At 41.1% G+C, this 24,861-nt stretch overlaps 5 protein-coding genes across 5 annotated transcripts; 1 reads left to right on the forward strand and 4 right to left on the reverse strand.

Annotated features, from left to right (window-relative positions):
* Positions 1-6: 6 nt before the first annotated feature.
* On the reverse strand, positions 7-8,918 carry LOC144650537 (uncharacterized). The gene is made up of 8 exons (XM_078510224.1): positions 8,795-8,918; positions 6,527-7,338; positions 6,005-6,179; positions 5,257-5,515; positions 4,661-4,888; positions 3,750-4,001; positions 1,640-1,825; positions 7-966 (listed from the first exon to the last, which is right to left on the reverse strand). The coding sequence occupies exons 2-8, from the start codon at positions 7,263-7,265 to the stop codon at positions 520-522; spliced, it is 2,286 nt and encodes a 761-aa protein (XP_078366350.1). The 5' UTR covers positions 7,266-7,338; positions 8,795-8,918; the 3' UTR covers positions 7-519.
* Positions 8,919-9,962: 1,044 nt separating this feature from the next.
* LOC144648837 (neuronal pentraxin-2-like) lies at positions 9,963-11,938 on the reverse strand. The gene is made up of 3 exons (XM_078508287.1): positions 11,692-11,938; positions 10,913-11,144; positions 9,963-10,433 (listed from the first exon to the last, which is right to left on the reverse strand). Exons 1-3 carry the CDS (start codon positions 11,930-11,932, stop codon positions 10,046-10,048), a joined length of 861 nt encoding a protein of 286 aa, XP_078364413.1. The 5' UTR covers positions 11,933-11,938; the 3' UTR covers positions 9,963-10,045.
* Positions 11,939-20,890: 8,952 nt separating this feature from the next.
* Positions 20,891-22,140, reverse strand: LOC144650539 (uncharacterized). The gene has a single exon (XM_078510227.1). The coding sequence runs from the start codon at positions 22,137-22,139 to the stop codon at positions 21,012-21,014; it is 1,128 nt and encodes a 375-aa protein (XP_078366353.1). The 5' UTR covers position 22,140; the 3' UTR covers positions 20,891-21,011.
* A 14-nt stretch (positions 22,141-22,154) lies between these two features.
* On the reverse strand, positions 22,155-23,276 carry LOC144647970 (uncharacterized). The gene has a single exon (XM_078507635.1). The coding sequence runs from the start codon at positions 23,274-23,276 to the stop codon at positions 22,155-22,157; it is 1,122 nt and encodes a 373-aa protein (XP_078363761.1).
* Positions 23,277-23,556: 280 nt separating this feature from the next.
* On the forward strand, positions 23,557-24,851 carry LOC144650538 (uncharacterized). Its single transcript, XM_078510226.1, has one exon. The coding sequence runs from the start codon at positions 23,558-23,560 to the stop codon at positions 24,683-24,685; it is 1,128 nt and encodes a 375-aa protein (XP_078366352.1). The 5' UTR covers position 23,557; the 3' UTR covers positions 24,686-24,851.
* The last annotated feature ends 10 nt before the right edge of the window (positions 24,852-24,861 follow it).

Below are 24,861 nucleotides of genomic sequence, written 5' to 3' on the forward strand. Positions count from 1 at the left end.
GGCTCCATGCAAAGTCATCGCTATTTCTAAAAAGATATTCTTTTACTCTTCGTGATGAGACAAGGACTGACAACAACTACGGCAAAAATTTAGCCATTTTTAAAATGTCTATAATTTTACACAAAATCGATAAGTTTGATGTTGCTATTTTTTGCTACTTTTTGCTACTTTTCACTGTCTAGTTGCCACGGACATTTTTTTTCATATGACTTATCAGAAGCCCATGATGTTAAAATTAAATGTTTCTAAATATCAAATAATTGTGTTTTTGGTGTTCCGATCTTTCTAGTGTATTTCTACCACTGTACTACCACCTAAAGCAGTCTCAGGATATGCTAATATATGCCTAACCTATACGATTCTATACGAACTATACTTGCTATTATTACTAAGAACTGTTCGGATTTTTCTGTACTTGTTCTCAAGTTGAAAATTCAAATTCGAGGAAAATCATATTTGAAAAAAGAAAAACACAGGATACAACGGCTCTAAAACAGAACTAAACAGTTGAGCTAATAATCAGAAGTAATGGCGCCTTCTCATTGGTCGATCAAGGTCATCGTTATCGTCATCGTCATTAGCATCTTCGTCTTTCACTGCAGGATTCAGAATATCATTACATCCAGCAGCCTTTTCGTTCTTCATGCAACTGACATAAGCGTCAATACTTTGCTCCAAGTAGCTTAGTGGCGAGGAACCTTGGGATAGCAAGTGATAGTGGAAGTCCCGGAGGTCGAATTTCTTTCCCAGCATGCGCCGCGCATCATTTCTGAGTTTCTTGATATGCTGTTGGCCAATCATATAAGCTGTCGCTTGGCCGGGAGCACTCTGGTACCGAGTAACTTCTTTTAAAGCGGTGTCACCTTCATCCCAGGCGTAGTCGGCAAAGAACTGAAGGGCTTTTTGGCGGGAAAACCCTTTATAGTGCAGACCAGTGTCGACAATTAAACGTAAAGCTCGCCAAACCTTAGTTAAAGGAAACAAAGAATTATCAATTCATTACAGGTCTCAGTAAATAGCTTTTTAAGAACTTCTAGCGTTTTTGTCGGGTCGATCCGTGAATTTTATATGTGGAGCTGAACCTGTGTTTTATTCTTTCAGCCGCTGTGATTGGTTTATCGCGTCATCCGATGAACTTGTTGAGAATAAGACATTTGATCACGAAAAATAAAATAGATTCCTATTTCTTTGACGAACGTTTTCTGTAGTAAATCATTCGCCGGACGGTTCGTGATTTACAAGCTTTTTTTCGTGTTCTCCCAACATCCCGCGTGGTTTTATTACGCCAGTAAAGCCCTAGACAGTGCGTTCTATTGCTTAAATAAAGCTTTCTTCATGTAAGAAGTAAAAAAGGCAAGTTCAGTAATAGGGACGTACGCCCTGCTGTGCATCCCTTCAACCTCTGTTGTTGTTGTTGTTGTTGTTGATGTTGTTGTTGTTATCATTGATTATTATTGCTGTTGTTGGTGTTGTTGTTGTTTTTTTGTAACCATTATGAGAGGTCATTTTTTATTTTACAAACAAAAAACACGCGACGTAAGGTCCATCGACCAAAGAAAGTTCCATAATTTGGTTTTGCAAATCATTGTCATTGCCTACCTTCGTAGCATCTGTCTTAATCTTTCCTTTTGTAACTTACCTGCCATTTGAGCATGCCATATTTCTGCCAGGGTTCATCTTTATAAATATCGGTGTCCTCGCCAATCAGCGGGTTTTCAGCGTACAGACCCCAGCCCTCGGAAAAGGCGGTGTAGTAAGTTTCTTGATCGAGCCATTTGATTACTCCTCCACAGCTGTCCCGGAAATGTTCCTCCAGACCTTGTGACTACAAAAAGGGAATGAGTGGAAGCGACGTTATACAGCTGGTAAAAACTTAGCGTTAAAGGGATTATGTCACCGATTTTACCAGCCAAAATTCATATTTGTGTCACATGAAAACAACTAGCAATATTGACTGCGGATGGCGCGGATGGAAACGGATTGCATTTTAAAACGTTAGGCAAATGTTTGTAAATTGTTTCCGCGTGTCTTCAAAAAATCGATATTTGCATGTAACTTTAGCTTGATTTCTATTCGCAAATTAAGATTATATTTTTCTTCAGTTTCTTACTTAGACTCTGCACTTTACGTATTTACTTTGTAAATGGTTTGAGCCCAGCAGTATCGGTGATTCGTATAGTGAGATCATCCGGGTGAGAAACGTCCTGATTGTTGTTCATCTTAAGAGCCGAGCCCGGGGGGTACTCAAAAAAGTTTTATACGGGGAGGCCCCGCCCCAAGTTCTAACCCCTTACCCTTTTATATACCATTTTTGACAGAAATTGTACCCCTTTCGTATACCTTTAACTGAAAAAAGGTACCCCTTTCATATACCTAAGAGTATGGCGTGGACTTAAAATAGGACGTTTTCTTGTCATTTTTATGTAGCGCTTAATAAATTAAAATAATACAGTCATAAATTGCTTCTGTTCGAAATATTTTAATTAAAGGCCCTTTTAACAGATTTTCATACCCTTTTATATACTTAAACTCCTGAAATCCCTACCCTTTTATTTACCTGAAGCCTGAAAAAGGTACCCCTTTCGGGCGGAGCCTCCCCGTGTAGGCCATTATAGGGAGTAACCCCCCCCCTCTCCCCGGGGGAGTCGAGTGGCCTTGACTTTAAAAATGATTTTCGTACAGGTTATCGAAACGTTAGTCACCAATAACAGTTTATTTCAGAACTACTATCACCCAAATGAACACAGAATATAAAATACTAGTCTTACTGTCTCTCTGTAGGTCCACCGCGGTCAAAGGACAGAAATATGGAAAAAATAAGAAAAGTACTGCAAAGATAAGGTTTTAATTTTCACAGTTCAAAGTTCGATACATAACCGGTATCCTAAGGGTTTACTAAGTTTTTTGAAGCTTTACTAAAAAAGTTCTACGTGTTTGAAAATAGCGATATGCGGACTTGTCGACGCCATTTGTCAAAGCACCTTTGGTTCGGATGCGAAACATTTAAAAAGTAAAAACACTGGTTTACCTGAGGGAATGGGATTATGCTTTCACTCGGCAATTATTTTTATCTATCCTTGCTCGTAATTACACTTCAATTTGAACAAAAAACGGTGAAATGGAAAGAAAACCTGCCTGAGACGTTTGACCGCGGTGAACTCTGTAGGAGGCAACGTGGCCGAGTGGTTAGGGCGCCGGACTTGAAATCCGAAGGCCCCGGGTTCAAGTCCCGTTCTGACCACTACCTGGTGTTGTTTCACGGTAGACCCGAGAACATCTCCTCAGCCACGCTTGTAAATAGCCAACTGGGTCGCCTCCTGTCAGTTGGTATTTTTAACCTTGTTTCGTTTAATTAGTAATATTTGTTTCTAATGTTTAAATGCTCGGCCCCATTAGCACTTGTGCTAAATCAGTTACCGAGTGTAAACAAATTAATGTCATTGTTCTTTGTTTGTTGGTAGGTCGGTATGTTGGTCCATTTCTCCGTTGTTTAGTCTATTTATCCGTGAAAGTGTAAATTGTGTGTCTGTTTGAATTTCTATTTCTGTTTTTTGACTGACTGGCTGACTGAACGAATGAACGAACGAACGAACGAACGAACGAACGAACGAACGAACGAACGAACGAAAGAGCTTAATAGCGATTCTAAAAAAATATCTACTAGAGGGAGAACCGTCTGCTAGGTGTGACCTACCTAACAATGTTAAACAACGTTAGAGTGTTAAACATTTAAATTTGCCAACACTTACTTGCGTGTGATGCCCAGGCCTTCCTTCGTGCGCGTTTGTACTCCATTCCTCATACTTTGGCCCAGGTCTCGCCGAAAAGAAAGGTACATTATAACGGGCGTTCCTTTTGCATTGCTTGCCAGCGTTGTTATAGTTTGCTCCAGCAGAGGGGTTGAAGTCTGGAGCCATTTGTATGGGACAATTAGGCGTTGTGTGTTTCGCACCACTAAAATGAAACATTTTAGTTGTCTTGGGATCCAGTAAACTGAGCGCCTGGTGAAACCAAAGGAAACCAAAGTTAGAACCAAAACTGTCACGTGATATTTCGAGGTACTGATATCCTTTACTTTCTTCGTAAGATACTAATACATATTATTATACATTGGTGTCACCAGCTTGATTTTGATTGCTATAAGCACGCACTAATTCTTCTTCTTTTCTCTTCTCATACCTACAACATTATATTTTACATATTAGAAGTACTCATACCTACAACAATATTTTTTCTTTTTTTTTTTTTTTTCCCTCTTTCTTTCAAGTGCACCTCAGGAATGTAAAAAAAAAAAAAATTTTTTTTATAGAAAATACCTTTCCCCCCAAAAAAAATTATTATTAGTATCTTATCTTACTACCCTTCAGAATAACTGAAAACAAGCATTTTGCTCTTAACGAGTGGACCGAATAGAAACTTGAATACCACCCTAACACAAGGGTCTAACTCTGGGAATGCAACCTGTGAAGGCCACGCTCCTTCCACTGACTGTTCTTTTCTGGTTCGCTCTGGTTTGGTGTTTACTGGCTAGTTTGGTTGGGTCGTCTAAGATATTATATAGACAGTTACTCGCAAAATAGAAAGTTAACAGAAGAACGATATCAAAGCACGAGAAGGCTTTTGATAATATCTATGAGAAAAATGAGATTTCTTCACTAACCATGTGGGCTTCATTAAACCAGTTTTGCATCGCTCGCCATCGCGTAGGACAATGTTTCTTTGCCCCTTCTTCATCACCACACACCACATAAGCGTTTTCGTCTGACTCGTTCTTTGGAATGTCTTCCTCGATGAAGTACATATCTGAATGGTTCATTCTCTTGATAAACTTCTCTTTAGCTGTGTCGTTATCAGCTTCTTTTGTTACCAACCTTGCCACCTCCAGGACCTACGCATGAGGTAAGGAGATAGACGAAATGAGAATGAGGAAATCGACTAGTACTAATTTGAAAACTGGTCATTTCCCTTGTGTGTCTGTCAGTCTGTCTCGCTGTCTGTTGGTCGGTCGGTCGAGCGGTTAATTGGTTGTTTGTTTGTTTGTTTGTTTGTTTGTTTGCCTGTTACCCAGTTACGTTGCCACAAGAGTTCGTAGCAGACGGTTATTCACGTTATGTACTAATTCATCTTGAAAATGAAATTCAAATTTGATGTGTTGATTTTAGTCCAGCTTATTCAAAGTAAACTCAACAAAAAAGAAAGAAAAAACACCACTTCTATTAATAAAAAATTGTACCCAAAATTTATCGCACCACCCACCTGGGGATAAAGTTCGTTCAACATCTTAAATCCCAGTTGATGTATTTCATCCGGGGACATGGTGTTTGTTGTGAAAAACGACACGATCTGTTTATAAGACTCCATTCCATCCAGTAGTTCTCCTGTTGGTAGCGACTTGTTAGTCGGTCTTGACTTGTCAGCGACGTTGTTGACATACACGTAGGAAAGAGGACGTGTAGCGAGACCGCTGGACACATTACTGGGGACGCAATGCTGCATGTTATCTTTTCGGAGATACCTAAACAAGAAACACGAGAGACGGATGTAAACAACTTCTACTGTGTTTCTCTGGAGCGTCTGGGAATCGTCAATGCCATTTCTGAATGACATCGTCCTTTGTGCACAACAATAACTGCTAGATAACGTTTTAGCGGTTTAATATTTCCCCCTCCCCCCATTACCGCAAATAAGTAACAAAGTTGTAAAGTAAAAAAAGGGGGGTGGTGTAGTTAGTCACAATCGCGTTTTGGGCTGAAAACATTAAATCCCCACAATGGATATGGCGGAAAGCGTTTAGATATATTGCGATTGTAGTCCAAGCCATATCCCTGCCTCATATCTTAAAAACAGGTTTAGACATTCAGTAAGCATTGCAAGAAAGACATTTTTGACAGACAGATTTGATTTAAACTGTCACTTTCGCTTTCGACCTGCTTTTTAAGGTAAGTTATCTCTCTGTACTTTCAACAAGTCATAGTAGTCAAAGCAGATAACTATCGACACTTACGTGAATAAATCGTCAATGGGTTTTCCAACGTTATCAAGAAGAGAATTTCTCAAGGACTCGTTTACGGACTTTTCGTACTTGTTTTCCCATGAATTGCTTTCTTTGGTATTTTCCACGAGAGCCTTGAGAAACTCTGGTTGGAGAAGGGCTTGAACAAAACCTTCTTCAAAGATTCCTTTAAAAATAGACAAGAAGCTGTGTTAGTATAGTTCCAAGGAGATCAGCAGCAGTATCATGTAATGTTCTAATGAAAAAGGTGACTTTATTTAATCGTGTCCGTGGATTTAGGCAAAATGCTCTTCACTAGCGTAGATTCAAACTAAAAATGCTACGGGGGGCCGTTGATCGGCTTTGATTTGCAAGGAATAATAAAAAAAGGTTCTACATTATTTTGCTTTAAGTTTGTCAGTCAGTCAGTCAGTCACATTGGAAGTAAAGTTATTATAGGAACACACTGCTGGAAGGCTTACCAGCGCTCCAAACCAGTCGTCCTGAAAAACGACAGCGGCGCAAAAACCTTACCTTTGGCCCCTTTGATCGATATCTCACGGAAATACGCAGTTAATCCGTTGATCCCAGCTTTACATTCTTCTACGGAGCGCACCATACCAACCAAAACACCATATTCCATGTTCTTCCTGTATTGAACAAACGTTTTCTTAATCTCTGCTAGTTTTCCTTGCAGATTTTCCAAGTCTTTTGTGGTGTTTGGCTGATAGTATTGTAAACTTTTCCTGATTTCGTATGGAGTGTCGCACAGAGGCTGCCAACACCACAGATTGGGGCCCATAAGAAAATCACCTGCGTAATAGTTCACATCAAAAGGGTTTCCAAAAACGTGCTGTAAATAATGCTTCACTTGAGCCAAAGCTTTCCTTTCACGTGGCTTTAGACTGTGCACCTCAAAACTCTTTTTCTTTATTTCATCAAGTAGTGCCCACGCTTCATCAGTGATCTTCTTGATGTTGTTTGGAGATGGGTCATAGGAGCGATATTTTTGCAGTATTTCAGACGGTGTCACTCCGGGCTTGTAAGCGATTTTATTTGGGTAAAGCCTGTAATAGCTGTCTTGTACTTTCTGGAGGAACTTGTCCAAGCCACCACGGACGGCCTCATCTGAGTAAGAACACCTGTTCGATGTGTCTGAGCCAGAATCATCACAGGATGTGTCACGTGTCAAAAGGACGATTCCTGTGATCAGGCAAATCAGACCAGTGATGGCGAGGAACCCGGCTAACACCAAAAGGAGAATAACGCGCATGGCTTGACAGCGATGGACTCAAGTGCAGAGGTTCCTGTTTAGGTTCTAGGAGAAGCCCTTCCTAAGGGGTATTCTGGAAGGAAAGACAACAAGTAACCTTATTTGTATGACTTTACCTTAATTCACTAAATACATAATTTAATAGAAATAAAAAAAAAACAATGAAAGGGAAATAACACTTATTAAACTTACATCGTTCTAAATAATTATTGATAACTTATTGCAATTGGGTAAATCAAAGTTTGGATGTATCATTTGAATATTATCACTATTATCACTAGCGAGTCATAACATGTCTCTCTTTTCTTTCTCGATATTCGAGAAGCGAACAATGTTCCTCTGATCAATGATGTCATAAATCATTCCATTTCCTACTCAGGGTCTCTACACTGACTACTAGTTTCATCGACCGTCGCAGGCATTGTTACGATTCACGGAGACGAATTACTACATTTCAGGTTAAAGTTCCATCCCTCTATCCCAAGTCTACTAAAATAGTTCTGTATAAATGTTCACTTTTTAGTGTAAATAAAATTATTATTGACAAATTGCGCTTCGCGTGACCTCGCAATAACCCCGCATAAAATAAACCGCCTGTTCTGCAGGCTACTAATAAACACGGTACTACAGGGGCAAAGTTTTCCGATTGAAAGAAAAGTATATTTGTTCTTTTTAAAGCTGAGGTAATTCTAGGAATCCTATAAAAAAATTCCTACCATACGAACTAAATCGATCTCCGATTGGTACATAAACCCCTCAAGGTACCCTTAAATTGAGATCTTTTGTGGTTTTGTTTTTCAATTGAAGTGTTTTTATAATCACGCTACCGCCTCAGTATACATCACATAAACAGATAGAAGGGCTCGATTTTAGCTAGCCGTTTGGTGTTCCCACATTTCATTCCTGCTCAGAAGTGAGCTCATTTGGAACGCAACCATCGAAAGCTGCGAAAAATATGATGAATGCACTATAATTAAAGCATGAAGTAGTGAATAATGAACGCGTGACTGACTTCGAAAAGACAAAGTGATTGCATGCACCAGCTTACAATTGAGCACTGAATTATCAATCGATCATCAAACAAACGTCTGCATTAGGCGCTCGTTGATTGTAACAGCTTTCAGTATATTTCCAAAACTGCAGGCCTTCAGGCTTTTAGAAATCTTCATTATTCAGAACTTTTAACGGCATATACGGAGTATAAAGTCCCCTCCACTATAAACAGGGAAACTACGACTTTCCAAGCGACCCTGCCGATCGAGGATTTGAAATCTATGTCGAGTGCATAACCAAATGAATTTTAAATTACCTCTTAAAGATGTTGTATTCTGTGATTATAACATTTGCTTTCTTGTGAGCAAAATGCAACTGCAAAGACTCGGAAATGTAAAGCTTTCGAGTGTTATGCGTTCTTGTTGTAGGACCGGGATGTTGGGTCGTGTTACAACGAACAGATCATGCATTTCAGATTTAACTCACGCATATTAAAACGAACAGCGGTTCACTACAAATTAAAACATGAATGTTACCTCTTTCAAGCTAAGCTCGAGATCAAATGATGAGATGGAAACCAGTGACATGCAGCAGCACGGCGAAATCAATGTTACAAAGTTTGAAGCCTTCAGCTTCACAAGCTGAATATTTTAATGGCGATAATGTCATTTGAGCTGCCAATCAAACACCTGATCGCTCTTGAACGACTTCTTCGTGACAGCTTGCGTGACTGGTGGCTTCTGCGCGATGCCCCCGCGTCGTGATGCGAAAATACACGTGAACTGCCTAAGCTAAGTAGCGAAACAGAAAGGCGAGCGAGCAACCGCCTATTGCACAAGCAGTGTTCACAAAATCGGAATAATCCCAAGGCGGCGAACAAACAAGATTTCATAACTACAGTAAAATCCCGAATTCTGGAAGGTAGAAAAACACCAAAGAGGTAAGGCCATCCCAATAAAATGTTTCGTTTCTCATCGCCCGACCGACCCATTTTTTTCGAAAAGTAAAAAAAAAAAAAAAAATTCCAGATTCACTAGTTAAAGAAGCAAGTACTTCAATTTGCAAGCACACGATCTTTTTTTATTAACAACGATTGGTATATGATGTCTTTGTCTTTAATAAACATCGATACTACGTTATTTAAAGACTGTTTAGACATTTGAAAAGGAATAACGAACGAAAAGACCACGTTTTCGAGTTGACTTTGTAATCAGGCTTTCTTACTTAGCAGCCCGGCCTTCTCTGGAACCCAAGTGTTTTTTCTTTTTTTTTTTTGTTGCCCGACCGACCGACCCATCATCACAAAAGACGGGGCGATGGGGAACGAAACAGTTTATTGGGATGGCCTAACAGGAAAATGACAAGAAACAACGAAGGTCAGGAATAAATAGGCAAGGTTGAGATGGATTGCAATCGGCTAAATTTTTCAAGACCTGTCATTCGTGAGATACATGTAACTCATACATTAATCACTAGCCCTTCGCTATCTGGCAAGGATGAGCAATGGATCACAGACTCATTCCTTTCAAGCGCGGCGGCAGCTATGGAAACCCTACTCCCAAAAATCACTTATAACTTATAGACTAACACGTTTTTAATCTTGTACCAGCACTCCTATGAGAGCCATATTGAGATAACCTCCCTGAAAAAAAGCAAGACAACACAACTTTGAATCTGCTTTAAAGTTTATTGCACTTCACCTAACGTCTACAATCAATCACGCTTCTTTGATTCATGCTTACAAGTGAACCTTTAGTAAAGCATTTTAAGGTTACAAGAACGAAATCTTAAATCTCGCAAGATGATGGAGAAATAACCCTTACATCACCCCTTATTCCAACTTTAAAATCAGACCATTTCTTAACATTACCCATCCCCGAGTGACATGACTTGGACATGTTGGATATTTCAGTTGCATTTAGAACTGTGTTCCACATGTTCAGATCAGTGAGCTCTCCAATGTAGACTTGGGATGCGTCAAAGTCCCCTCCAAGAGAATCTTGGTCCTGCTCGATGGTGAGGATTCCATCTGTCTCGATCACGTATCCGGTTTTCACTCCAGACCCACTCGATTGGTAGACGCCATCTTTGTAAATTTCCCAAGAGCCGGCTTTGTTTTCCCACGAAACGCATATGTGATGCCAGGAACCGTCATTTGTGGAGACTCCCATTTCCCTTAAAAAAAATGCAACAAACCAAGATTACTTCTTTTAAAAAGCAACTTGTCTCTGTTTTCTGCATCAACCTAAAAGGATATCATGGTACGAAAAAAGATTTTTTTATTGTTTAGCAATTGACATAGGCTTTTTAATTCATGTTACGTTTATCAGTAAGGTGGAATGCCGATTTCTCGAGCTCTCTGATAACTAAAAGTAAAAGGCGTTTCCCTGGATTTGCTTAACAAAGTGGAACATGCACCGCAATTGTATCCCCGATTTCTCGAACTCCCGATTTCCTAAAACCAATTTCGTTTCCTTGGAGGTTCGAGATGTCGACAAATCGGGTTTGCACTGTAAAAAAATGCCCGTAACATTCCCCATTTCTTTTATAAAGTATTTATGATTATTTAAGTGCCAAATCAAAAAAAGATGACATATTCACGATAATATCCGTGATAAATGGTTACTCTAGAATTACTTAACTATAAATCTTACACTAGTTCGTCGTTGAGCCATAATTCAAGTTGAGCCACATCTTTAATTAGAATTTCGTTAAAGACTGTGTCTGTGCTGTAACTCACGACCGTCCGATCTGTTGCTGTCTTATGCGCTGTACGCATTCGGAAGCACATGGTGAAAGCATCGGTTATTTGGAGGCCATGGTGGATAACATAGTCACTTGTACCATCTCTCGTGAAGTAAAGGTCGTATGAACTTTGAGGCAAACCTGTTGAAACACATGAAATTAGTAAACCATTCTGATTAACTGCATCATTGGTAAGGGGGGGCGGGATTACCCGGTATAGTTCCATTCAGAAACAAGTCTTCTTCGTGTAAACTTCGCATAAGGAGTGGACGTTTCGACTTCAGTTAATAAGCTTTTTCTACCGTAGAGCATCATTTAAAATTATCAGCCTATTTTACTAATTCTAAAAAAGGTCATCCTCCCTGCATTGGAAATAATGGACCGAACAGAACATCAACATTCATACGATTTTATATTTTTACGATATACATACTATTCTTAAGTGGCAGTAAGGGGTATGGTAAATTCGTGACAAGCCTAATGACCTACGATTACAGAATTGACCAGAGCTTAAAGGAGCTACTCACGGATAATGCAATGACTTCAGCCAAGATCGGAACCGGAGCGCTCGATCCGGAGTCCAACACGCAAGCCATTAGCTCACATTTGCCGGTAGCTTTATCTAACGTTTTTACCCGTTTTCATTCACGAACGCGATTGTTACCGCGATACATTAAAAATTACTAACCTGGCTTTATCTGAGGGATTTGATCCTTCATCGTGGCCAGTTCTTTCTTCAAGTCGTTCACCTCTTGTAACAGCTGGTTGTTCCCTTCGCACAAGTCGCACTGGCCGTTGCCATCCACAGCAACATTTATAACGGGACGGCAGTGGCAGGCGGATGGAGACTTCTTGGTGTCTTGGGCTGCGCTTTCAGCTTGAAAGAGGACAAGCAAAGTAAAAGCCAGAAAGAGGACTCTTGCCATCATCTTGAACACGAGTGATGCTCTGCATTTCGAGCTGTTAAATTTGCGCTTATATACTATGTGACCAATGATAGACATATGATAGACATCAGTGAGAACCAATCAAATCAATGTATGTTATTTATTTTTCTGCCTGCTTCAAATTTTACCTAGTTGCTGGTCTTCCTATTTCTTCCTGTTACTGCACGCGACCTTTACAATAACCAAAAAGGGGAACCATGAGATTTTTAAAGTTACGGTAAAGTGATTGAATTATCAATGCTTACCATATTTTGTCTTTCCAACCCTTTACCGAAGTGGAAGTCTCAAAGTCCTATCGTTAGGCCTTCCTCGTGTGCGTAAAAACCCATTTTGTGTTATTTGTTTTTGTTGTTATTGTTTACGTTTTTCTGCCCTCTTCGTAGCTTACGTTCAGTCCTCTCGTGCATCAGTGCTTCCTTCCTATTTCTGCTCGCGGCTATGATTAGTGTGACAAAATAAAATATCTCAGGTCCCTCCAATTGACGCAAATAATGTCCGAATAATGTTTTCTTGGGCCGAATACAATTCTACAATTCACTATGAGACAAAAAATGTATTCGTACCTTCGAAAAAAGCGACCAAATGCCACGACCAAACGGTGGTTAACCCTTTTTTTTTAACGGCAGCGTTTTGCTGTATCTTTATTGTAATCTGGAATAAAATTGTGGAATGAAGTGAATTTTATTGTCATTTAAATGAACCACCAACCCGCCTAATTAATTATCTTTAGTTACCTTTCTTTTAGTTATCTTTCGACTAGCAAGAAAACGTTTGGGAGATAATTTAAGATTCATTTCTGCAGTAGTCATTCCTGACTGCACAACATAAGGCGATAAAGCATCACACATGAGCAACGTCACTAAACACGTCATTGGGAACGGAAGTCCGCAATATGCAGAATGAGGAAAGTTGTCGATGGCGATGCGCGGATCTTACTATACCTTACTACGTCATGCATTTCAACCGTTTCACCGAGTGCAGAAACAGGAAAGAAATAGGAAACGTCTTAACGTTCTAAACCACCATGGACAAACATGGTTTGACGTAAAGAAGTTAGGTCCTACAGGAAGGATTTGGAGAAGTCTGTTTTAGGCTATTAAGAAGGCATAGAAAAAAAAGATAACTTACAATGAGTGTTTAGACGAGAATAGCTTGTTATAGTTACTTGCTTGTTATAGTTACTTCGACCCCTAAACAACAATGACATTGCTGATCCTAGTAGTATGCAGGACGCGTGTCACATATCAACCTAATAAATGGCCCAGCTCACCACGAGTCTCTCGTAGCTCAGTTGGTTAGAGCGCCCAACCGGTATCTGGGAGGCCATGGGTTCGATTCCCGTCGGGGACTCAGAATTTTTCTTTGTCCCATGCTCGTGTCATTGTTGAAAAATTCATCTTCAACAATGATATAGTTTAACGTCTCAATCAGATGTTTTGTGGTCATTATGTCCAACCCAGAAATGAAGCTGACCGTTTTTCCGTGCGCTACAAAAGGGATATCGAATGGTTTTTGCGAGCATTCGAGCACTTTACTCGTCCCTAGTCGTCTCTTATACGAAAATTGCAAGACGCGAAAGATGATGGAAAGGAGGAAAGGCAAGCACGAGCATTGACGAGCACTTTTAAAAAAGCTACATCCACTAAAAACCGAGCATGCGATCACTTCTAAAAATATGCGAGCACAAGCAAACGGGCACCACGGCACTAAAATTTTGAAAGCATTCCTAGCAGAAACCAAATTTTGCGAGCGCTGCAAAACTTGAAAGGACCATTCATTATAGTACAGGGGCGGATCCAGGGGGGGTGGATTGGGTGGCTAGCCACCCCCCTTGATCTACCAGAAAAATGAAAATAAACATATTAAAATAGAAAATAAGGACAATGTTCATCCACCTTTCATAGTCAGGCGGCCTTTTAAAGTTAAGGACGGCCATTTTTCCAAAATAGAAGATTTTCGACAGCCTGTTTTACGAACTTCTGGCTTAATGTAACAAAACGTGTATAACTTTAAAAATTAGATTTCTTTTAGCTTTAAAGGGTTGTTTTAGCCTTGCTTGAATGATTTTCTTCTCCATTATATCTTTTTTAGCGAGTTTTCTTACCGTTTTTTCGCATTAAAGCGATTTTACAAGCAAGCAATGCCGCCAAAGTTGTCCCCAGGCCGCTTTGCCAAGGGCTAAAAATTTCCACGCACGTCGGTGAGCAAAAAACCGCATATCTGTTCTTTCCTGTAAGTTTGTGGCCTGTCAACTTTAAATTTCAATCACTGTTCATTTCATAAGAACTAGACTTTTTCTCCGAGGAAAGAATATTTCGCCAAATTATCATAGAAAAAGATTGGTTTAATAACTTAATTGACAGCTGTATAAAGTTTCTCAAAATCGCGGAAATCACGTCTAAGAGGCTTTAACTTTTCAAAATTTTCCCAACAAAAAATTAGCACTTTCACTTTTAAAGAACTTCCTAAAAGCCTGAGACCCCCCACCACATGAAAAGCTGGGGATTGAACAATACAGTAAACAAAAATATTGATAAACAGCCACCCCCCTTTGAAAAACCCTGGATCCGCCCCTGTAGTAATTTGCTGGATGAGTCAAAACTTGCTCCCTTCAGCACATAAACAAATGTCCACTCTTTTTTACGAAGTCTGCACAAATAAAGCAAGTAAAGATTAACTTTATTTAGACAGGGTACTATTTCAAGCTAGAAGCTTGTGGAACCGTGTGTATTCCTGATCAATTGGAATTTAGATGTGTTGATTTTTGTGGAGGAAGGAAAAACCAAGAATTCGGAGAAAACCCCACGGAGCAAGAGCCAACAACAAACTCAAGCCACGTATGACGCGGAGCCCGGAGATAGGAAGAAGTCAAATTTCCGAGGGGGACTATAATTATGTCGGAAAAATCACGCCTCACTTCTGTTGACGCAACGCGAGTACCGGTTTAATTGTTTTAGATCCTTCAACTTGTATCCTCCTATAATGGCCTTCAAATAACCGATGCTTTTACCATGTACTTACGTACTGCGTACAGCACTTAAGACAGCAATACCTCGTCAGGAGCCCATGACCTCGTATTTTCCTACGAACAATATCACAAAAACAAGCCATTATCTAAGATATTTTAACTTGTTTCAAGTAGCCCCCCGTTGCCCTTTCAACAACAAGTTTCTGTTACAAAGGTTGCGACCCGATAAACGTTTTGAAACTGAAATGAAGTGAATCAATAAACCGCTTTTATTATTCCCGGCGTTAGTTCTCCTTCGACCACAGAAAAGAAACGTTTGGGCGAGAAATGCAATAAATTCTCTTTACCTTCTTTACTGTGCATGTAAGTGCTTGCTTCAAATATTGGGAATATTTGACTGAGCAACGTCACTTAACAAACAGAAATCCGTCATTTCTTTAATCCGCCTACTGAAACACAGGAATTGTTGGGAGACTAATAATAGAGCTCACACAGGTGATGATGATATGATGATATTGGTGCTTATATAGCGCATTTACAAAGCTCGTGATCAATGCGCTTCACAATTCGAATCTATGGGCTGAGACCGGACACATAGTCAAGGCTTACCCGTAATAATTGGAAATAATATTTCGTGTAAGCCCTTACGATTAAAAAAAAAATGAAAAGACAGACAACCCAACCCTTCGGCACTATGACCCAGCCTTTTTTGGCTCGTGTAGTATCTGCGTGAAAAAACAGGAGTCATCTGCACGCGTGCTATGAAGTGGGCAGAAAAATAAACAACACATAATGGTGTTGATTGGTTCACGCTGTTCATGACGACATGTTTATTTTTGCTCAAAGAGTATATAATTCCCGTCTGACAGCACGGAGTTCAGGACATCACTCCTGTTCAAGATGATGGCAAGAGTCTTCTTTCCGATTTTTACTTTGCTTATTCTTTTTCAAGCTGGAAGCGCAGCCGGCGACGCAAATTTCCCTTTCGTAAACGGTCGTTGCCATTTGAAACGGTCGATGCCATTTCTCAGAACGGTCGTTGCCATTTGAAACGGTCGATGCCATTTATACTTTGGACCAAATCGCATGAAAGGATCTTTCAAACTTCTTGAGAGTATCAGATGTTTGTTTAGAAATGTCAAGCGATTCCAAAAATTATTTTGGTTTTCTAGTTGACGAAATATCCGAACTTCGGTATACCATAAGATCGCTATGTTCTCGACACTTGTAAAAAAATTTGGCTCAGCCCGGAAGTTAGAAATATTGAAACAGAAAACTGCAGAAAACCTCACGCAAACGAATGAATGGATGAATATGTCCATTTACTTTAGTAACCTAATGAGAATATTCTATGCCTGTTTAGAAATGCCAAGCGATTCTTAAAATTATTTTGGTTTCGAAGTGGACGTCCACTTCGAAATTATTTTGGTTTCGAAAGTCAAACTTGTTGACAACAGTGCTGCTGGATGGGGTCACATCAACTTTGATGATCTGAAAGGCGACATTGTCTGTGGGCAAAACTGAAGTAAAATATTTTGATGTGTTTGCGAAAACATTTCATACGTGTCCAGTATGAAAAAAAGCATGGGGAAGATGTAGTAGTCAAATTTGTTAAACTTAAGAGTAGTGTAAGCTGTTTAAAATGTGAGAAATAAACCTTATCTTGAAACGTAGTTTTGGTGTATAATGTAGCAGGGGCTTTTGGGGGGATTAAGCTCTATGGCTGAGCGGGAAGTGCTCTGCCACCTTCCGGGATCTTTTATATCAAGTGGACCAAAACATCATCAAGGAACATGGTGTTTAATGGAGGCAGAACTCAAAGTTATCACAAAAAGGACAATTGTCATAAACGAGTTGTAGCCAATAGCGTTTCGACAACTCAGTTTGACTTACGAAGCTATACAAATATACAAAATTCTAAGGATATTACTTTTCACACCGTTAAAACCTGGAGCTCATTTGTTATTCAAAGGCTTTGTTCTAAGAGCAGGTGTAAAACACCTATACACTAGCTTTACGATAACAGAAAATCTACCTTTTTACCCAAAAAACGTTCCGTAACAGTATTATGATAAGTGAGAATAAAAGTGTTGTGATCTCTGTACGTTGTATTTTGCATGCGTCACTTTCATGGAACTGGGTACTGAGGGTATGTATAACCTCAGTTTGCAACAAGGAACTGACTGCTGTTCTAACCTATAGGCCACCGAGCTTCCCATGCCCAGTTTAATAGCCAAGGGAAATTTCAGTCCAGTCAATCTATGGTTTAACATCAAACTAATTGCAACAGAATTTTTTTCAACCCTATTTGAAAGAGGGTAGCGACCTTAGTAAGGTGCTAAAAGTTCCCCATATTTCCTTCAGTGGAACATCTTGAAATTTTGAATTAAAGATTTTGAGGATTTACCGCAGGAAACCCAAGTTAGCAAAATTGTCAAAAAATGTAATAGAAATAAATTAAACAAGATACTGTAATGTTAGTTATACAAAAACGGTAAAATAAGTGTCACAATCGCATAACTGTGGCTGATGGCCCCCCAAAATAGAGCAAAAGCACTTTTACCATACTTATTTGTACCACAGGGTACCCCCGGTGAAGAAAATAAAGGCCTATTAAGCTTATATTCCTGTGTTTTCAGGTATATAATCGGCAAAATGTGAAAGCACAATAGGGGTCATGAATGGTCCCTCAAAATGTCGCAGTGCTCGCAATGCTCGCAAATGCTCGCAAAATTTTAGTGGGTGCTCGTTTGCTCGTCCTCGCACAATTTTACAAGTGCTCGCATGCTCGGTTTTTAGTGAAGGTAGGTTTTTGAAAAGTGCTCGTTGCTCGCAAGGCTAATTTTTGTCAATGCTCGTGCTCGCAAAGAAAAACGCTGTGCTCGCGTGCTCGCGTGCTCGCAAATGCTCGCAAAGACCACTTGATACCCCTCACAATATATCTGAAAACTTGTTTTAAGCCAATTATCACAACAATTATCAGTTTTCTCACTTTTGAAGGACAATTACATGCATCTCATTTCACTTCCTTTTCCAATTACCGAACAAGAAAACACGATTACAATCACAGCCTACTGACTAGTTACTACACTGTGTCATCGCCATTCTCATCTGCAAGGTCAAGAACTGCTGCATTGGTGCAGCTTACTCTCCTGCATGCTCCGCAAGCAGGAGAGCAGTCTGAGCCATTCTTCCAGCAGGTGCATCTTTGAGTACTGCAGTCGGTCTTACAGCTGTAACGGATGATCTCAAACAGTGACGAATGAGCTGGAGGCAGGTTGGTTCGCAATTGAAGAAGCTTTCCACTCCTCAGCTCTCATCCCCATTCTTCTGGCTGAAGATGGATGCCTTTCCATTGTTGCACCTGATGATATACCCGCATACTGGGGAAGCTGGCAGCAGCTAATGTCGGGGGAAGACATTCTGGTTGTACACAAGCGTTACCTGTAGCTACCTTCTGGCAAAACTTTGTGTAACGCAAGGAATTCAGACTTTCACCAGAACGGCCATTGTACAGACACACTAGAGCTCTCTCACCGGCTGCTATGATGTCATCCTTAGCCGCAGCTGTGTTGCTGAAGACTACTGCTTGGACGCGAAAATGTGCATCAGTCTTTAGCTTCCTAAGAGCTACTGGTTTTCCAATTCCATGGATCCGAGATGAAGTATCGCAGCCAAGAAGCGCATGTACGAATAAGATGTTTGAACAAACATCAAGTCCTAGTGCATACTTTGTCTTCCTGATGTTCCATATTCTACGCGTCTTTGATCGTTGCTTAGGCTCAGGTATAAAGTACAGATCATTCGAGTCCATCTCGCCGTGGTAAAGTAACAGCACAAGAAGGTCGGTATCATCACCAAAGAGAACGGTGTTGTGGGACCGCGCGGCCTGGACTGCCGTCTGAACAATCAATAGATATTAAAGCATCACCAGTAGCTTGAAGAACAGAGCATCCTGCAAATCTCAATTTGTCGGCAAGAAGATTGATGAGCCTCTGTTTGTTTTCTTCATTTGAAAGAAACTCGTTCTTCTTGAGAACGACCAGCATGTCAGAGGTGAACAACACAGCTGGTGCACAGGCAGTGGTTCTTCTCTGATGAGTACACTCTTTGGTAGACGAATTGGTATAGCCATCAAACACAACAGAAGCCTTCCCGTACCGCCTCTCTACATATCGAATGTACATATCACAGATTGCATCGTACATTAGGCCAGGTGGCCAGATTACGCGATGAATCAATGCACCCCCATCCAAGACGTAATGTGCAGTTGAAGGACTTTCTGTTTGGCTGCCTTGCACCATGGTCCAAATTGCATGGGCTAACGCGGGCTTATTTGCTTGCCTGGGCAGCAATAAAGCATCAAAGAGAGCAGTAGGATAGCTGGACATTTCATATTCAAATTAAACAAAGCCTCGGGATTGTCGTATCGCCCACTGGTAGCAATAATGCTGAGCCTTTGGAACAATAGTTGCAGGTCCAGTTTGCTCAAACAAAACAGCTTCAACTTACAGACAGTGCAGTAATGTAGTATCTACCAGGCATTCCTTGCAGAAGACGAGAGGTCCTGGGAATTAAAAAGGGCTTCTTTTGCCATATTTTGGCTAGTTACTTTAATTTTCAAACAACTCTTGCTCTTTATTGTTTTCTTTTTATAACATAGTATCTGTAAAAGACTAATAGAATGAAAGAAACATACATTATTTTTGTCAAAACTTAATTTTAAAAGTATTTCTCTATTGGGTTCCCTGTGGTATCACTGGTTTAACACCATTTGTATACTTATAAATACTCAAATCAGTACTTTTTGGGTTTTTTTTTTTACAAAAAGGCAAAAGCAAAAGAAAAACAGTGAATAAACAAATATAGACCTGAATTAAAATAACGTTTTATTACTATCTGGCTTGGGTGTCCTGTGGTAGAAGTGAGCCATATTTTAAGGTAAATTTTAACCGTGTTCCACTTCGTGAATTTTGGGGAACTTTTAGTATGTTGTTTAACTAGCTTCTTTTAACCTCAGGAAAGTGAAAAAAATTCTGTTGCAATTAGTTTGATCTTCCCGTACGACATTTCACAGATTGACTGGACTAGATATACCATGATTCACGTTGCATTTTCCTTAAGCCTTAAACTTCCCGGCTAAGGCTCTGAAGTTTCCAATCGTCTAGTTTAGTTAAACTTCCAAATATGAGATTAGTAAGCTCTCGTAGTTTAAAGTGAAAATTGGGGTTTGAAAGACTCCACATTATTAAACGTGGAACCTATTTTTTAGTGTTTCGAAATTGAAATTTTGAAAAGAGAATATTTGGAATTGACAATTAGAGATTTTTATATGTCACTTGTTGAATTTCATTTGTCTCAAAATATTACTAACGAAATTACATAGCGCAGAACTGGTATAAAGCGATAGACTCAGACCTTGAACTCTTCAGTGTGAAGTTCTTGTGAAAGAAAGGGAGAGGAGAGAAAAGGAAGATGGAACAAAAAGTCAAAAAAAGAAGAGGGGACTTCTCCCGTACGCGTTTTCTCCTTTCCTCCTGGTCCCCCTTTTAAGCCTGCCACGCATGCTACGAGTTTTTCCCGCCTCTTTAACATTAGGGCCCCGCTGTTAGTTTTTATCTTCCCATCTGTTATACGAAGGATAAGTGCCACACATTGTCATCGACAAGCTATTCTCGTGTGAACGTTCATTGTTTGTTTTTCTGCCTTCTGCGCAGCTTATAAAAGTACAGTCACGGTGCTTGAGATCCGTAAACGACGTCTCATATTGCTTTCCTGTTTCTGCACGCAGCTACGTGTGATATTTTTAGGGTTATGGTGGGATTAAGTGGTTGTATTGCATGTTTTGTAGGCTAATTTTCCGCATCTTTTTACATTTTCCGCATATATGTTTGTACAGTTCCTGTCGGACTTCCGATCCAACTGTTAAGTGGCGTTGCTCGTGTTTCATTACGTTATACGGTCTGTAAATTAATAATAAAGTATTTTTCGTTTGTCTCACGACGTAGTGTCACTTGTGATGTAGATCGCGACGTTTCGACTGCACACTGCTAGTCTTCATCAGGCGATAAGGTCGACTGGTTGTGCGTGAACTTATAAAGCACGCTGCTGCGCTGTGATTGGTTGGTTTTCAACAGCTGTGATTGGTGCATTTCGATCCTCGCTGTTTCTGTGTCCTGTTGTTCCCTCAGCGGTCCGCTGTCGTACAGTTCTCCTGTTGTTGTGTTTTTTGATCGTGGGCATCCATGCTTCAGGAATTTCAATTCCATTATCCCTGTTGATATTATTAGGGTGAAGTCTTATGTGAATTGCCTCTTTGACCCTGCGTGTGTACCAGTGTGGTTCACGATCAATAAACTTTACCTCATTCCAAAGCGGGTAGTGTCCGGTGTTGTGGGTGTGCTCTGAAACAGCGGAGGTCTGGATACGAGCGAGTCGGATGTCCCGGTCGTGTTCTTTGATTCTGTCTTGCATAGGTCTTCCAGTCTCGCCGATGTAAACTTTGCCGCACTCACAGGGAATTCTGTAGACAACGCCATCCTGTTTAGTCGGATCAACGGCGTCTTTCGGCCGTACTAGGTGTGATCTTAATGTAGTTTCCGACTTGAAAACAGCGCGTACGCCTTGTTGTTGTAGGCAGCGTCTAAGCTGTTCGGAAAGACCTTTGACATAGGGTAGAACCGCAGTAGACTTAAACTCGGTCGTAGGCTCAGCACTGGTGCTCGGCTTTCTGGTCTTGGTGATCTTCTGCAAGAAAGAAAAAGGATAACCATTAGAAACAAGAACAGATGACAGATGTTTTTTCTCCTTGGATATAACAGATGGTTTTGTTACGAGGCGTTTAGCACGATCGTAAAGACACTTAACAATACCGCGTTTTACTGATTGAGGGTGGTGTGAATCATACGCTAAGTATTGATCAGTGTGTGTTGGTTTTCTATATACGCTGGTGGTGAGCCGGCCGTCTGGTTCTCTCGAAACTGTGGTGTCGAGGAAGGCGATTTTGCAGTCGTTCTCTGTTTCCATGGTGAAGCGGATGGAAGGCTGCTGGTTGTTGAGATGTTGTAAGAAGCTGTCGACTCTTCCGCGACCCAAGATGGTGAATGTATCGTCCACGTAGCGTTTCCATATCTTAGGCTTGTAGGATGATGAAGTTATTGCCTGCTCCTCAAAGCTCTCCATGTAGAGATTAGCAACAACAGCGGAAACCGGACTTCCCATGGCTGCGCCTTCCTGTTATTCGTAAGTTGATCCGTTATACTGGAAGTATGTGGATCTCAATACGAAATTCAGGAGGTCAGCGATCTGAGCAGGTGTTAGCGTTGTGCGATCGGCAAGGCTGGGATCGTTCTCTAGTTTCCGTAGCGCGGCTTGTACAGCGCCGTCGATAGGAACGTTTGTAAACAGCGACTCCACGTCAAAAGACACCATGATCTCGTTGTCTAGGATCGTCTCACTGTTGATGGTGGATACGAAGTGGGCTGAATTGGTCACTTCGAAATCCGAGTTACCTGTTAAAGGAGACAAGATGTTAGCTAGGTAGGCTGACAAATCATACGCAAAGGTGTTAACGCATGATACGATAGGTCTTAAAGGTACGTCGGCCTTGTGGATTTTTGGTAAACCGTAGATTCTTGGTGGCTGTTTGTGTCGAGGTCTGATCTTGTTGTAAACAGCCTCTGATAGATCTCCGCTTCGTTTCAGGGTTAGCAGCTTCTCGGTCAGCTTTCTGGTTAGACGGTCTGTCGGGTCTTTGTTCAGGAGCTGGTACGGTCCGTTCTCGATCAAGGTAGACATCTTAGTGCGGTACGTCTCAGTGTCCAGGACTACGCTAGCACGCCCTTTGTCAGCTGGGAGAATCATGATGGAATCATCCTCCTTTAGGCTTTTAAGCCCGTCTCGCATTTCTTTCGTGATGTTAGGCTCTGGTGGTTCTGCCTGTTGAAGAATGTTGTTGACGGCTCTTCTGACAAGGTCTGCTTGCTCTGTGTTGAGTTGTCTAACAGCTGATTCGACACTGGCGATAATCTCCTTGGCAGGGATGTTCGTAGGAGTTACGGCGAAGTTCAGTCCTTTCCGCAACAGAGCTATCTCGGCGTCGCTGAGGGACCTAGAAGATAAATTAATAACCCAGTTAGTTTTGTCAACATACGGTGTATCAGCAGGGGACACAGCCGCGTGTTTTTCACGCACAAGTTTTTCAAACTTCTGCTTTTGTCTGTCTTTGGTGGAAATAAAGACTCGTTGGGTGTTGATCTTGATCTGTTCTAGTATTCTGTCTGCGTCCTCCGTCGATAGAGCGGATGTTATGCTCTGTGCAGTGGAGTCTGCTTCCTTCTTCGCATCTCCCTTGGCCATCTGCGTCAGTGACCAATTCAGCCCACTTCGTATCCACCATCAACAGTGAGACGATCCTAGACAACGAGATCATGGTGTCTTTTGACGTGGAGTCGCTGTTTACAAACGTTCCTATCGACGGCGCTGTACAAGCCGCGCTACGGAAACTAGAGAACGATCCCAGCCTTGCCGATCGCACAACGCTAACACCTGCTCAGATCGCTGACCTCCTGAATTTCGTATTGAGATCCACATACTTCCAGTATAACGGATCAACTTACGAATAACAGGAAGGCGCAGCCATGGGAAGTCCGGTTTCCGCTGTTGTTGCTAATCTCTACATGGAGAGCTTTGAGGAGCAGGCAATAACTTCATCATCCTACAAGCCTAAGATATGGAAACGCTACGTGGACGATACATTCACCATCTTGGGTCGCGGAAGAGTCGACAGCTTCTTACAACATCTCAACAACCAGCAGCCTTCCATCCGCTTCACCATGGAAACAGAGAACGACTGCAAAATCGCCTTCCTCGACACCACAGTTTCGAGAGAACCAGACGGCCGGCTCACCACCAGCGTATATAGAAAACCAACACACACTGATCAATACTTAGCGTATGATTCACACCACCCTCAATCAGTAAAACGCGGTATTGTTAAGTGTCTTTACGATCGTGCTAAACGCCTCGTAACAAAACCATCTGTTATATCCAAGGAGAAAAAACATCTGTCATCTGTTCTTGTTTCTAATGGTTATCCTTTTTCTTTCTTGCAGAAGATCACCAAGACCAGAAAGCCGAGCACCAGTGCTGAGCCTACGACCGAGTTTAAGTCTACTGCGGTTCTACCCTATGTCAAAGGTCTTTCCGAACAGCTTAGACGCTGCCTACAACAACAAGGCGTACGCGCTGTTTTCAAGTCGGAAACTACATTAAGATCACACCTAGTACGGCCGAAAGACGCCGTTGATCCGACTAAACAGGATGGCGTTGTCTACAGAATTCCCTGTGAGTGCGGCAAAGTTTACATCGGCGAGACTGGAAGACCTATGCAAGACAGAATCAAAGAACACGACCGGGACATCCGACTCGCTCGTATCCAGACCTCCGCTGTTTCAGAGCACACCCACAACACCGGACACTACCCGCTTTGGAATGAGGTAAAGTTTATTGATCGTGAACCACACTGGTACACACGCAGGGTCAAAGAGGCAATTCACATAAGACTTCACCCTAATAATATCAACAGGGATAATGGAATTGAAATTCCTGAAGCATGGATGCCCACGATCAAAAAACACAACAACAGGAGAACTGTACGACAGCGGACCGCTGAGGGAACAACAGGACACAGAAACAGCGAGGATCGAAATGCACCAATCACAGCTGTTGAAAACCAACCAATCACAGCGCAGCAGCGTGCTTTATAAGTTCACGCACAACCAGTCGACCTTATCGCCTGATGAAGACTAGCAGTGTGCAGTCGAAACGTCGCGATCTACATCACAAGTGACACTACGTCGTGAGACAAACGAAAAATACTTTATTATTATTGTACTCTACCACGATGATTAAACACAACATTTTTTACGATATTGGTCTGTAA

The sequence above is a fragment of the Oculina patagonica genome, chromosome 4, assembly GCF_052425735.1.
Source record: "Oculina patagonica isolate OP01 chromosome 4, crgOcupat, whole genome shotgun sequence".
Lineage (NCBI taxonomy): Eukaryota > Metazoa > Cnidaria > Anthozoa > Scleractinia > Oculinidae > Oculina > Oculina patagonica.

Coding starts and splice junctions, on each gene's coding strand:
- LOC144650537 (XM_078510224.1), bottom strand. CDS start 7,265: ATGCGCGTTATTCTCCTTTTGGTGTTAGCCGGGTTCCTCGCCATCACT. Junction 4,889..5,256: donor TGAACGAACTTTATCCCCAG/GTGGGTGGTGCG, acceptor CCTCATGCGTAG/GTCCTGGAGGTGGCAAGGTT. Junction 1,826..3,749: donor GGCCTGGGCATCACACGCAA/GTAAGTGTTGGC, acceptor CCCTTTTTGTAG/TCACAAGGTCTGGAGGAACA.
- LOC144648837 (XM_078508287.1), bottom strand. CDS start 11,932: ATGATGGCAAGAGTCCTCTTTCTGGCTTTTACTTTGCTTGTCCTCTTT. Junction 11,145..11,691: donor AATCCCTCAGATAAAGCCAG/GTTAGTAATTTT, acceptor GTGTTTCAACAG/GTTTGCCTCAAAGTTCATAC. Junction 10,434..10,912: donor TGGCTCAACGACGAACTAGT/GTAAGATTTATA, acceptor ATTTTTTTTAAG/GGAAATGGGAGTCTCCACAA.
- LOC144650539 (XM_078510227.1), bottom strand. CDS start 22,139: ATGGGAAGTCCGGTTTCCGCTGTTGTTGCTAATCTCTACATGGAGAGC.
- LOC144647970 (XM_078507635.1), bottom strand. CDS start 23,276: ATGGCCAAGGGAGATGCGAAGAAGGAAGCAGACTCCACTGCACAGAGC.
- LOC144650538 (XM_078510226.1), top strand. CDS start 23,558: ATGGGAAGTCCGGTTTCCGCTGTTGTTGCTAATCTCTACATGGAGAGC.